Genomic DNA, 15,019 nt, shown 5'->3' with positions numbered 1-15,019 from the left:
CAAAAAAAAAAAGAAAAGAAAAGAAAAGAAAAAAGAAAAGAAAAAAGAAAGAAAATCCAGCTGGGCTGTGGTGGTAGCGGTACACACCTGTAATCCCAATGATCAGGAGTCAGAAACAGGTGGATCTCTGTGAGTTCGAGGCCAGCCTGGTCTACAGAGTGAGTTCCAGGACAACAAGGGCTTCACAGAGAAACCCTGTCTTGAAAAACCAAAAAAATAAAATAAAAAAAAGCAAGAAGAAAAGGAAAGAAAAGAAAATCCAGCTAAAAAATGTAACGGTCTAAAGCCTCAGAAGTTTAGTATGCCTCAGGCCCATTGTCACAACCAACAGTAAATGCTTATAAGTGTTTAGAGTCAGGAGCTGGGGGTAAAGCGCTCAGTATACACAATAGTGTGGGTTCAATCTCCAGAGCTGATAATGAAATAAATAGGTAAGAACTAGAGGCTGAGAGGAAATGAGGCTAAAGTCTCCTCCAGTGAAGGGCCAGGGCACGAGGAGAAGAGAGTGCAGACACTGCAGTTAAGTAGGAAGGGCTAGCAATAACAGGACAGAGATGTGAAGGCACATGTTAACAAGACAAAAAATGAGAAAGAGATTTCAAAAGTTTTCTGACAGAATGGACAGAAAGCAGAGGAAATTACACGAAAAGAAAATACCACTGGCTGGTATTACTAAGAAAGGCTAGGAGGCTCTAAGCATGAAGGAGACCAGTAAGGCCCCAGGTTCAAGATTAAAGAGTTTAGCAGGAGACGGAATCAAAAAATGAGGAATTAGTGGTGACTGGGATAAGCTGCTGGTCTCCAACCCTCTCCAGGCAGAAGAGAGGATCGCTATCTAGATAAACATATTTCCAGAGAAGAGATAAGGATAAGTGTCAGGGGTCCCCATAAAAGTACCATACAGGGGCTGGTGAGATGGCTCAGCAGGTAAGAGCACTAACTGCTCTTCTGAAGGTCCTGAGTTCAAATCCCAGCAACCACATGGTGGCTCACAACCATCCATAATGAGATCTGATGCCCTCTTCTGGTGCTACAGTGTACTTATGTATAACAATAAGTAAGTCTTAAAAAAAAAAAAAAAGGGGGTGTTTGTAAAAAAAAAAAAGTGCCATACAACTGGCAAAGGCAAATTTGGTGGCCATATCCTGTACACAGAAACACAACCCACTTCTTAGAGCTCTGACCTAAAGAGAGTTTAAGAAAACTGAGTTGACCCAGACTGCAAAGAGACAGTCCATGCAAATAAGAAATGCTTCCCCCTTGTAACCACATAAGTACAAAGACAGACAGACAGACAGACAGACAGACAGACAGACAGACAGACACACACACACACACTCACTCACTCACTCACTCACTCACTCACTCACTCACTCACACATCATTTTTTTCCATCAAGTTAGAGTCTCTCTGTATTCCTGGCTGTCCTGGAACTCACTCTTGTAGACTAGGCTGGCCTCAAACTCAGAACTCTATCTGCCTGTCTCTGGAGTGCTGAGACTAAAAGTTTTTGCCACCACAGCTGTAATTTTTTTTTAAGATTTACTTTTTATTAATTTAAGTTTTGTGTGTTATGTATGTGCACATGAGTCACGGTGCCATGGAGTTTCTGTGTCCTGACTGCTGGGAACAAGCTTGGTCTTCTGGACCCTGGGAACAAGCTTGGTCCTCTGGACCAAGGCCATGCTCTTACCACTGACCTATATCTCCAGTTCCAAATACAAATCTTAAAAAATCATCTAGAGGGGCTGGAGAGATGGCTCAATGGTCAAGAGCACTGACTGTTCTTCCAGAGGTCCTGAGTTCAATTCCCAGCAACCACATGGTGGCTCACACCATCTGTAATGGAATCTGATGCCCTCTTCTGGTGTATCTAAAGACAGCAACAGTGTACTCACATACATAAAATAAATCTTTAAAAAAAAAATCTAGAAACCAAAAGTACTTAGGAGACAGAAGCAGGAGAATAACTGAACTGAAAGCCAGCTTTGTCCACATAGCAAGTTCCAATCAGGGTTATATAGTCAATCAGTCTCTCTGTCTCTGACTGTCTCTGTCTCTGTCTCTGTCTCTTGTCTCTCTCTGTCTCTGTCTCTCTCTCTCTCTCTCTCTGTCTCTCTCTCTCTCTCTCTCTCTCTCTCTCTCTCTCTCTCTCTCTCTCTCTCTCTCTCTCTCTCTCTCTCTCTCACACACACACACACACACACACACACATACACCTGATCTAACAGACAACCAAAATACAAAGATTTTTAAATCACTAATACTTTAAAAAAACAAATTAATAAATGAGGACTAGTAAGATAGCTCAGCGGGCAAAGGTACTTTGGCCTGCTAACCCTAATCCCCAAAACCATGATGGAAGGAGGGGAAATAAAACAACCAGCTCTGACAAGCTGTCCTCTTCTACATGTGAACAATGACATAGGCACTTATGCACACATGTTCCTATATATATACATATACACACACTTAGTGTAATTTTTAAAAAATAAAGGATATAAAAAGGAAATAAAATATGCATAATGGGGATTGGATATAGCTCAAAAGTTAAGAGCACTTGCTCCTTAAGAAAAAGACCCACTCCCAGCACTTGGGAGGCAGAGGCAGCGGATTTCTGAGTTCCAGGCCAGCCTGGTCTACAGAGTGAGTTCCAGGATAGCCAGGGCTACACAGAGAAACCCTTTCTCAAAAAAAGAAAACAAAACAAAAGGCCAAGAGACAGGCATGGTACCACACACCTTTAATCCCAGAATTTAAGGGGCAGGGGCAGGTGGCTCTCTGAGTTTGAAGACAGCCTGGTCTACAGAGTAAGTTCCTGGAGAACCCTGTCTCAAAAATCCAACACCAAAAAATCCTCAGCACTTACATGGGACCTCACACCCATTCCTGGTAACTTCATTTCCAGGAAATCTTATCAGCCCTCTTTTGGCAGTGCACATACTGTAACTAAAATACTCACACACAAAAAAGAAGTAAAACAAGATATTAATGACAAAACATAAGAAAATATAACAGCCTTACAAAAAAGGATGTTTTGGTTCCTAAAGTAAGGTTTGTGCCCTCCCCAACTCATGTTGAAATTTAACTGCCATTGACACTGTCATGGTGACTGGGCCAAAACTGAGAAGTGGACTCAGCTGTCATCCCAGGGTGGGGAAGATATTATACAAGAAATCTAGTCCCTCAATCTTGAACTTCTCAGCTTCCCAAATTGTCAGAAATGATTTATATTTTACAATAAAATGCTATCTGATATTCTATTAGATCAACAAAAATTTCTTATAGAGTATAAGCAAGAATGTGGAAAAACAGACATTCATTTTTGAAGGGTAATATGATGATTATTCAAAACTGGCTTAACCGTGTCTAATACAATATCAAATATTTGTCCACTTTGACCCAGAGCTTTTTTCCTATGACCTTATATTCTGTTTCCCAGAACTCACTCTGTAGACCAGGTTGGTCTTAAACTCAGAGATCCACCTGCCTCTTGCCTCCTAAATACTGGGATTATAGGTGTATACCACCACAGGCAGGCTTATCCTACATCCTGAATAAGCTCACACACAGGGAAAGCCTATTTACTATGGATCTATCTGTATTGATAACAGAGACATTTAGAAGTACCCCAGATAGTCAGTGTGACCCACTGTGCTCTGAAGACTCCACTGCCTGTAACTACTATGTGATATCCAGGAATCCAGAGACAGTGATCAAGGTTCATTGCCAACCAAAGATATTACTACTTGGTTAGGGAGAGGCTCAACTTATAAAAGTACTTGCCATACAAGCACAACCGAATTTGAAACCTAAAATCCACAGTGGTAGGAAAGCACGGCTCTAATCTTTACTCGTGGAAAAAGTGTTGTGCAAGGTCATGCTCACACACACTCTGATAAGAAAAACAGTACTACTATTAAAAAGTCAAATTAATAGAAATCACTATTATGCCCACAAGTCTCTTTTTTGTTTAGCCAAAAGTTAATGTCTATATAAAAAGTGTAGAAATTCTCTTGGAATAGAGAAATTTTTTTAAAAACAAAATTTTTGCTTTCCACATAATAACTTGTATAATGTTTACATATATGATTCTGGTCATACAAACAACAGAAAGAAGAAAGCAAAAAATAATTTTGACTACGGTTTTTAAAAACTGATAAAAACCTTAAGTCACTATGGTCACCTTCTAGAGAAAGACTACACTAAAAGTAAGCACAGTAGATCAGACTACAGCAAGCATTGTTACTCTGTCTGTTAACCTCTAACCTCGGGAAACTGGAGCAAACATCTAGGACTAGTAGACACTAATTTGTTATGTTAAAAATTTATCATCTTGATGGGCCTGGGTGGCACAGGTCTTTAGTTCCAGCACTCAGGAGGCAGAGGCAGAGGCAGGCTAATCTCTGAGTTGGAGTCCAGCCTGGTATATAGAGTGGGTTGCAGAACAGCCAGGCTACACAGAGAAACCCTGTTCATAGAAAAAAGAAAAGAAAAAAGAGCTTATTATCTCTAGAAAACTCCACTCCAGGACAACAAGGATGGCTTCCCCTACTCAGGGTATTTTCAGATCCTAAGCAGGAGACTCCACATTTCCACAGAGAATATAGGCACTAGCACTGGGAACTGTCAAGAGGCATATTTTCTTTTACTGTCTTAAGATTCCAGCTAGGGTAAACAGGGCTTCCCCAAACTTTTTCAAGTTCCAGCAAAAACAAAATCTAGAAGAGCTAAATGGCACGTGGCAGAGGTCTGTCAGAAAGTGCTCCTGCTGGGTGTGCTGATGCACAACTTTAATCTCAGCACTCAGGAGGCAGAGGTGGGTAGATGTCTGAGTTGAGGCCAGCCTGGTCTATATAACAAGTTCCAAGCCAGCCAGAGCCAAAGCAAAGGAAAAAAGAACTGGCTCTTGTTAACCGCTTCTCCGTCTCTATGTTCTCTAAGCCAGTGGGATGCTAGAAGCCTGCCATGTGCCCTGATCAGCATGGCCACTTTCTGTGTGGATGCCAACACCCTCGTGGGTTTTATTTTGTTTGCCATTTGGCTGCATTTTAAGTTATGGTCAAACGAATAACTGCCTCTAAGAAGTATAGACAGCCTCTGGTTGAATTTAGAAGGCTTACTAATTTGTTTTGTTTTGTTTTGTTTTTGAGAAAGGGTTTCTCTGTATAGCCCCAACTGTCCTGGAACTTACTCGGTAGACCAGGCCTGCCTCAAACTCAAGAGATCCTACTGTCTCTGCCTTCCAAGTGTTGGGACCAAAGGTGTGCAATACCACATCCAACCAGAACATCTTTTTTTTTTTTTTTTTTAAGATTTATATATTTAATACATGTAAGTACACTGTAGCTGTGTTCAGACACTACAGAAGAGAGAGTCAGACCTTGTTACGGATGGTTATAAGCCACCATGTGGTTGCTCTTAACTGCTGAGCCATCTCTCCAGCCCCCCAGAACATCTTTTTAAAAAGCATCTTCCAATCACACAATTATAGTCATCTGTATTTATTAAATAAATAACACTTAGTATCAGGGTAAAGACAAGTCAAACAATGTAAGATAAACCCTCTTGTATAAGGAAGATATCAGGATTTTTTTTTTTGAGACAGGGTTTCTCTGTGTAGCCCTGACTGTCCTGGAACTCACTCTGTTGACCAGGCTGGCCTCGAACTCAGAAATCCACCTGCCTCTGCCTCCCAAGTGCTGGGATTAAAGGCGTGCGCCACCACCACCACCCGGCAGATATCAGGATTTTTTAAGGAGTCTAATGCTTGAGGAAAGGGATGTGCTAAATATTTCTCAGAAGTAATCCCTACACAGGAGGATAGAGGACTTCAGGCAGACACAGGAGGATAGAGGACTTCAGGCAGACACAGGAGGATAGAGGACTTCAGGCAGACAACAGGTGCCAAGACCTAGATACAGGAGCTCTTGCCAAAGCAAAGAAGAGGCCCTGCACCATACAAGAAGATGCAAAGACAAGTTAATTCTGTGGTGTCACTGTGTGAGCATTGGTAAGGAGTGCAGAGAGGAAATAGCCAAGATCACAAAAGCTAGGAAAGCATGTGCCTTCTGCACAATCTGGCAACATGGGCTACTAGAAATCCTCAGGAAAGGAAGAAAACCCATGGGATAAACCTGCGCAGACAGACAACAATTGAACCTCAAGGAACATGGGCTTATGGGCTTATATACAGAAGTGCACACATTCAGTTCAAGACAACTTTATTGATTTTTTTTCCCACTAAAAGGCTCTAATTTTTCAAGTTAGATCATTCACTTGGTATATTTACAGCAAACAGAAAGCAGAACTAACTCCCCAGTTGTTAATACTGCATCCTGGTCCTTCAAAACAGAACAAACACCACAGCAAAGCAAGTACAGAGTTTACCTCTCTGCCTGTGAGGATGTGTCTTGCCAACTTCACTTTTGCGAAGTTCCCCTTGCCGATTGTTTTCAATAGTCTGTAGTTTCCAATGTGAGGCTGTTCATCTGCACAGGAAGCTATTGAGTTTCTACACCGAGCTCCAGAGCGCCCAGTGCGGGAGGTGACTTCTTGCCTCCCGTCTCCATGTGAAATGTGCTGAAACGTAATGTACACAAAAACAAGGAAGTGAGAGGACATGCAGTACTGCCAAGTTTTAGGAGCATCTAGTGGTTAGAAACAAAACATCAAGGCTTTCATTGAATCCTAAAGGACCGAAGCACGTTATATAAATTTAAGAAGAAAACAAGAGACATATCAAGTGTTATAGCTCAATCTGGTCGGCATTCTGAGAGCTGAGACAATCCCAATTTATGATTTCCAATTCATCATGGCACAGTGGTGCCATGGTGGTGCATTCATGGAGTACATTTAGCAGAAAAGCTGTACTTCTAATTTTGCATTAAAACTTTTTTCCTGAGCCATTGATACACAGTGTAACAGTCTAAAAACACCAACAGGTTGTGATGGTCAAGACTACAGGGCAGCCAGCCTTTTTTTGGGGGGGTGGGGGTGGAATACAGATATTCAATTAAATTACCCAAGATATACAACACTTTCTTATGAAATATGTTTGTTTTAGGTGATTTTTGCAAAATTGTAGGCTAATTTAAGTTAAAGTAGACCAGCTTAACTAAGCTGTAAAGTTTGGTGGGTTAAGGGTGATAATTAGACATTTGCAAGAAGAATTGTTACAATGAAAGCCCACTGTCAGCAAGTGAACATCTCTATTTTGAATAGTGACTATCATATAAAACAGAGCTTCATTCTCTGCAACAGCATCTGTATGTCTGATGATCACCACAGTCTGGGAAGGAACAGAATGTTAATGTCACCAGTCAGTGATGACAATGGGGCCAATAGACAATTAGTGAGAAATCCATTTCTCGTTATATTCAATCAATTTTTTCATTTTATGAACTAGTTTAATTTTAGGGCTTTTGGGGTTTTTGTTGATTGTTGTTCTTTTCTTTTTCTTTTCTTTTTTTTTTTTTTTTTGTTTTTTTTTTTTTTTTTTGGTGTTTGTTGTTGTTAGAAGAGCTATGTGTAGGGCTGGAGGAGTGCTCAATGGTTAGTGCCCTCTTGCATAGAACTTGGTTTTGAGTCCCAGCACTCACATATTGGCTCAAAACCATCTATAACTCCAGTTCCAGGGGATCTGATGCCCTCTTCTGGCCTCTACAGACATCAATCACACACAGTATACAAACATGCATTCAAGCAAAAACTTTAAGCATATAAAGAAATCTAAAACAATTAAAAGAGCTAAATGTTGTAAGTAACTTTCTTTAGAAATATGTGTGTATTTTTTTAAAAGTTTTATTTTAACTTAACAAAAATGTTCCCAACCTGAAGTTGAGAGTTTTACTTCAGTATCTCCCAAATAAGCCACCAGGTTTACAAACTACATTTTTTTTGGGGGGTGGGGGTGGGGGGAGTTCAAGACAGGGTTTCTCTGTGTAGCTCTGGCTATCCTGGAACTCACTCTGTAGATCAGGCTGGCCTCAAACTCTGAAATCCGCCTGTCTCTGCCTCCCAAGCACTGGGATTAAAGGCGTGCACCACCACCACCACTGGCTTTACAAATTCTTTTAGAATATTTATGTACATGACTTATTTTGTCTGAATGTATGTCTGTGTACCACATGTATGCAGTGCCTCAGGAGGTCCAAGGGGGCCTTGAGGCAAGACAAAGGCATCAGACCCTCTAGTCTCTTCCTTATAACACAATACACATACCATACACCTTGTCTAGTCTTGAAAACAATAAACCATATCCTTAACTCATAGGAAAGGTTTTCCCAATGTTAAAAATAGCCTGCAAAGCCCAACTGTGACATTAAGTGGCTATTCCTCTACTTACAAAGATACAAAGTTAATTTTTACTTTATAAAACATCTACAGGGCCTGGTGTTGTAGCACACAACTTTAATCTCAACTTCTGGGAGGCAGAACTTCACAGAGGACTTCTGTGTCTTTCCCGTCTATCCTTGTGTTCACAGTCACCAAGTGCTCTGTCAATGGTCTCTCTAGGCTGTTCATTATCAAAACAAACAATTCAAAGAATAAATAGTACCTGTAGAGTTGCCACAAACCTCCTAATCATGCCAGCCTGTCTGTCTCAGCATAAACCAAACCGTATTTGTATTTTTATCCATCTTGAGGCAGCTTTCACTATATGGCCTCACTGGTCTCCATTTATAATCCTTCTGCCTCAGCTGCCTCACTGCTAGAATTACTGGCATGCACCACCATACCCAGCACAAAAGTTTTCTAAAACAAAAAACATTTTAAAATAATTTAATTTTAAAAATAGATCTAAGCTAGGTATGTTCCAGAACTAGAAAGAGGGCTGACACAAACCAAGGTCAACCTGGTCTACATCTCAGGTTAGGAAAATTCCAAAGTCCAGAAGAGATAACATATTGAATTTATTATAAGTATTAACCATAAATACAACTTTGAGAAAAATTAATAATTAGATTTTAAAATCTAATCAACTAAAAGATGGTAAAGTCAGAAATGAAAGAAGGGCCAAAAATGTAGAGCAATGGTAGAGTGCTTGCCTAGTGTGTACAAGGCCCTAAATTCTATCACAGCATCTTAAAAGGGGATCTTAAAAAAGGAGGTGGGGTAAAGAGAAAAGAATGTGGAGAAGTTAGGAAGGTGGGTTGGGCAGGATCAAAAGATGTTAAGAGAAGAGATGTTAATCAGGATCCTCTTAGTCTCTCATAACCCTCTCAAAGTGTTTAGCACTCCTTCTACAAAAAAGCAACTATACATAGGTGGGCATGTTGGCACAAGCCTTTAACCCAGCGCTCAGAGGCAGAAGCATCCAGATCTCTGTGAATTTGAGGCCAGACTGCTTTACACAGTAAGTTCCAGAGTTGTATAGTAAGCCTGTCTCAAAAAAAAAAAAAAGAAAAGAAAAGAAAAAGAGAGAGATGGATGGATAGATGCAACTAGACAAGCATAAATTTCGAGAGAATTTTTTTTTTTACTTAGTTGGTTATTTTTGTTTTCCCAGACAAAGTTTCTTTATGTGATTCTGGATATCCTGGAACTAATTCTGTGGACCAGTCCAACCTGGAACTCAGATCCTCCCGCCTCTGCTTAGGGTTATGAGCCTGGGCCACCACTGCCCAGTTTGAGAAATTTTTTAGTCCCATTCTAGACCCACTATTATAAGTTAGTATTAGGGTTAGAGACATTTCCAGAGGTTACACTGAGGAGATCTACTAACACCGGGTTGTTCCTACAACGCACGGACTGGGCCAGATGGCTCAGCCACTCAAGGCATTTGCTGGGAAGCCTGATAAAGCTGACAAGGCTCACCACGACGGAATGGTGAGAGGAGAGAAGGAACCCCACAGGCTGTACTCTGACCTCCACTTAGACACCACAGTACACGTTACAAGCTACCTAAGAAATAAGTTGGGGCTGGTGAGATGGCTCAGCGGGTAAGAGCACCGACTGCTCTTCAGAAGGTCATGAGTTCAAATCCCAGCAACCACATGGTGGCTCATAACCATCCATAATGAGCTCTGACGCCCTCTTCTGGTGCGTCTGAAGACAGCTACAGTGTACTTACATATAATAAATAAATAAATCTAAAAAAAAAAAAAAAAAGAAAGAAATAAGTTAAGTATAATAAATACATTTAAATAAATCAACGAACTGCAGGCCAAAGCTTGGTATAGCAGCACGTCTATAGTCCTAGCCCTGGCAAGGTTAAGGACGGAAGAGTCCAGCTTGGGTGCCGGGGTGAGTCACAAGCAAAAACAAAACACACTAGACAAAAGCCAATCAACACTTAACAACAACAACAAAAAAACTGTTCAAAATATCAATCTTTCCAAGGTTAAAGTGATCTGCTATAGGGAAAGGAGACTCCCTAACATCCTACTTTTTCTCAGCTGTAACTCATCTCTATCTTGTACAGAGAAATTTATGGAATCATCCACTGCTCCTTCCTCTCCATCTCCCCTTACTTTAAATCAATCAGGGCTTCATCTCAAAGTCGTCACTCCTCCTTTTCTAGCATTTGCTCTCACCCTGCTAAGAGCCCACTCGGCCCTCTCTGATACAGCCTCTTCAGCTCCTCACACACCAAAGCCAGACAGCAAGGCTCTAGCTCCCTTAATGTGCATGGTTTGCTTCCTACAACTCGTTCATGTGCCACTAATACTGAAAAAACAGCTTTAAACCCCAGACACATCACGATTAGTAGCAATTTTTACTCCTCCCACCCAGGTTTTTTGAGATAGGGCCTCTATCCACTATAAAAGCTTGGCTTGGGCTGGCAAGATGGCTCAGCAGGGAAGAGCACTGATTGCTCTTCAGAAGGTCATGAGTTCAAATCCCAGCAACCACATGGTGGCTCACAACCACCCAAATGAGATCTGACACCCTCTTCTGGTGCACCTGAAGACAGCTACAGTGTACTTATATATAATAAACAAATAAATCTTTAAAAAAAAAAAAAACTTAAAAAAAAAAAAGCTTGGCTAGTCTGGAATTATGTAGACTGGCCCCAAACTGAGAGATCCATCTGCCTCTGCCTCTGCCTCCCAGTGCTAGGCTTAAAGGCACCACCGAACCTGGCAATAGCAATGTCTCATCTTTACTTTTTTCACTAGGCTGTCCTTTCTGCCACACCTGTATTTCTTTCCCCAAGGCTTCACTTCTGAACACTACTTGATGAGCTCCAAGAAAGCAGGGTCATCTCAAGAGTCTATATTTTCTAAAGATTTATTTATTTTTTAAATATTATTTATGTATTTTTATTTATATGAGTACACTGTAGCTGTCTTCAGACACACCAGAAGAGGGCATCAGATCTCATTATGGATGGTTGTGAGCCATCATGTGGTTACTGGGAATTGAACTCAGGACCTCTGGAAGAGCAGTCAGCACTCTTACCCGCTGAGCCGTCTCCCCAGCCCCTCTAGAGTCAGTATTACCAGTACATAGAACTTGGCATACATCAGGTGTCAAACTGCTAAATAAACAAATGACCAGCCTGACATGTCTGGTTGGATATTGTTTGTATAGTTGAACAGTTAGATATGCCAAAGAGAAAACGTGCTTGCCTAGCCCATGTAAAGTCCTTGGTTCAATTCTCAGCATGAAATTGCCAGGTGGTGGTGGCGCACACCTTTAATCCCAGCACTTGGGAGGCAGAGGCAGGTGGATTTCTGAGTTTGAGGCCAGCCTGATCTACAGAGTGAGTTCCAGGACAGCCAGGGATACACAGAGAAACCCTGTCTCGAAAAACCAAAATAAATAAATAAATAAATAAATAAATAAATAAATAAATAAATAAATAAAGTAATTAATAAGTAATAATGGTGACAATAACAAAACCAATGATTTTAGATTACTCTGTTTTTACACTGAAATACTTTATCCAGAAAAACTACAGAAGTCATCTTCAGGTGGGACCAACATTTAAAGAAGCCCTACACTCTGGAGTGGACTATGAAAAGCACTTCCTAGGCATTTTTCTTTCATTACAACAATGAGGGGTAGATGATGTTACACTTTTTTATAAATAAGGATTATACAGATTGAAGGCTGGCCCTGAGGCTCCTCTTTAGCTCCCTACTTTATCTACTCAGCCCTTCTTTCCTCAGTCACAGCCTCAGACGCCCATTCTCCTCTCTCCATCATGCCACGATTTAAGAAATCAGTCTGGCCTGGCGGTGCTGACAACACATCTTTACTCCCAGCACCTAGGGGCAGATCTCTGAGTTTGAGGCCAGCCTGGTCTACAGAGTGAGTTCCAGGACAGCCAGAGCCATACAGAGAAACCCTGTCTCAAAAAAAGCAAAAAAAAAAAAAGGAAAAGGAAAAGAAAAAGAAATCAGTCTGAGCGTAGTGGTGCACATCTTTGATTCTAGCATTTAGGAGGCAGAAACAGGTGGATCTTTGTGAGTTCAAAGCCAGCCTGGTCCATGTAGTGCATTCCAAGAAAGTCAGAGCCACACAATAAGAACCTGTTTTTAAAGAAAAACAACAACAACAATAACTAAAACTGAAACAAACAGAAATGCTCTGAAGGAAATGTGGGGGTCTGGCCCAGCAGCAGAACACTTGCCTCCCAAGTCTAGGCAAGGATTAATCACCAGCCACACACAAGAAAGCTGTGTGAGGTTTCAAGTCAGGGAGGAGAAAGGAGGTGATCTCACTGGAGTGAAAGCCAGAAGGTACAGTGACCTTAAACTAGCAGTGATAACTGACTTTTATGTATTTTGTCAGACTTACACTATTATTCATCTCATTATACCTCAGTAATTCAAGAAATATTTGTCTATTGGCCATCTATAATAGGTAAATGATTTCTTTCCAGATACTCGGGATACTATTAATAAGCAGAGCAATCTTGCAGTCAAGGCGTTTTCGTATAACATAGGAAACTGAGAAAGCATAATGAATACAGTGAGCTTTTGACCAACCTTAAATGTGTCAGTATTGCTGTGCAGTGGCAGTTCTCAAGCTGTGGGCCTCAACTCCTCCAGAGGCTCACCTAAGACTGTCTGAAAATGGGTATTTACATCACGATTCATAACATAACAAGATTATTTAGGAAGCAGCACGGAAAAATTTTACGGTTACGGGTTATACAACATGAGGAGCTATATTAAAAGGTCACAGTAGCTGAGCAGTGGTGGCACACGCCTTTAATCCCAGCGCTTGGGAGGCAGAGGCAGGTGGATTTCTGAGCTCGAGGTTAGCCTGGTCTACAGAGTGAGTTCCAGGACAGCCATGGCTATACAGAGAAACCCTGTTTCGAAAAAACAAACAAAAAAGACCTGAAAGCTGGGAATAGTGGTGCATGCCTTTGATCCCAGCATTTGAGGCAGAGGCAGGCAGATCTCTCTGAGTTCGAGGCCAGCCTGGTGTGCAGAGTGAGTCACAGGACAGCCAGGGCTACACAGAGAAACCCTGTGTCAAGAAAACCAAAATAATAAGGAGAAAGGAAACTAGAATACATTACCATAACGTGTAAAAGATACTTTATCATTGACTATCTTCTTTCTTCTGGTGATTTAGGAGAAGAATAAACTCCTAAGTCTCCCAGTAAAGCTAGAATAACACAACAGGCCTAGGCCAGGCAAGGGCTGGATAAAGGAAAGGAAGAGTTGAGGACAAAAACGTGAAAAGAACAGCAGACAGCCTCAAAGGTCCGCAGCGAAGGATGCTGGCCCGGTTTTTATGCCTCTTCTGGTTATGTCTTCCAGCAGTAGGCAAATGAGAACTGGCTCTAGGTCTGCTCCTTCACAGGGTTCTCATTCTAGAACGTCTTCTCCTGTATGGGGCAGTGCAGTCATAAAGTACTCACTGCATACTGAATGGCTTAGACAGAATCCTGGGATCAAAATCTTTGGGCTAACTTACACAAATTTAATATTAAATGCTACAAAAACAAATTTTCATGTAAAATTTAACACAAATCCCATAGTATTCAGGCTCCACCCACAAGCAATTACCAAACTATTAACAAGAAATACAGACAAAACACCTCCTATTTTGAGTATCAAGATTAACCACGGCCAGCCTGGTCTACAGAGTGAGTTTCAGGACAACCAAGGCTACACAGAGAAACCCTGTCTCCAAAAAAAAAAAAAAAGATTAACCACAGTTGAGTAGTTAAATGATTCTACTAGAGTAGAATCCTAGGGTGGGAGTCTCACTGAACATTCATGCCTTTAGTCACAACACTTGGGAGGCAGGGGAAGGCCAATCTCTATCAGTGTGAGTTCAAGGCCAGCCTGGTGGGTCTGCAAAGGGAGCATACCAGGATAGCCAAGGCTACGCAGAGAAATGCTGTTCAAAAAAAAAAAAAGGAAATAACAAGACAAAAAATGTCACGCAGTGGTGGTGCATGCCTTTAATCCCAGCATTTGGGAGGCAGAAGCAGGCGGATTTCTGAGTTTGAGGCCAGCCTGGTGGTCTACAGAGTGAGTTCCAAGACAGCCAGGGCTACACAGAGAAACCCTGTCTTGAAAAAAACCAAAGCTAAAACCAAAACCAAAACCAAAACCAAAACAAAACAAAACAAAACAAAAAAACAACAAAAACAAAAGAATCCTAGGTTGTCTCGGTGTGGTGGTGCATGCCTTTAATCTCAGAACTTGAGAGACAGAAGTAAGCCAATTTCTTGAGTTTGAGGATAGCCTGGTAGTTTACAAAGCTAGTACCAGGACAATCAGAGCTACACAGAAAAACCTTCTCTCTAAAAACAAAACAAATAAAAGAATCTTAGACTAAATAGTTGGACTCTTACTTAGTCAGCTTCTGTTGCGATAATAAAATACCTGAGATAATTAACTCAAGATAAAAGGTTTAATTAGCTCACAAGTATGGCTATTCCAGAAGGCCATGATATAGACTGGCAGGGTAAAAACTGATCACTTCATGAGCCAAGAGGAGATACAGGAAAAGGAATGCCCCCAATAATATAAAGACTTTATCCACTTTATTCCACTATCAAAAAAGGTTTTAAAATAGGCCTGCAGGTAACATTCAATGA

General features: G+C 41.1%; 1 protein-coding gene across 8 annotated transcripts in view; it reads right to left on the bottom strand.

The window, feature by feature from the left end:
- The window catches only part of Mark3 (microtubule affinity regulating kinase 3), a 96,124-nt gene that overhangs the window by 71,470 nt on the left and 9,635 nt on the right, over window positions 1-15,019 (bottom strand). For 7 of the 8 annotated variants that reach the window (XM_031357401.1, XM_031357398.1, XM_031357396.1 and 4 more), the window contains exon 2: window positions 6,391-6,582. Coding sequence is in view for 7 of the 8 variants with exons in the window: in XM_031357398.1 (XP_031213258.1) it covers window positions 6,391-6,582 (192 nt within the window). In the remaining variant the exon portion in view is untranslated. Of the gene's footprint in view, window positions 1-6,390; window positions 6,583-13,483; window positions 14,137-15,019 lie in introns of those variants that run through there. The other variant, XM_031357395.1, reaches the window with a different exon arrangement.

The sequence above is a fragment of the Mastomys coucha genome, unplaced genomic scaffold (assembly GCF_008632895.1).
Source record: "Mastomys coucha isolate ucsf_1 unplaced genomic scaffold, UCSF_Mcou_1 pScaffold6, whole genome shotgun sequence".
NCBI classification, from domain to species: Eukaryota; Metazoa; Chordata; class Mammalia; order Rodentia; family Muridae; genus Mastomys; species Mastomys coucha.
The sequence above is the reverse complement of the archived record's forward strand: the minus strand, read 5'-3'. Positions and strand labels throughout refer to the sequence as shown.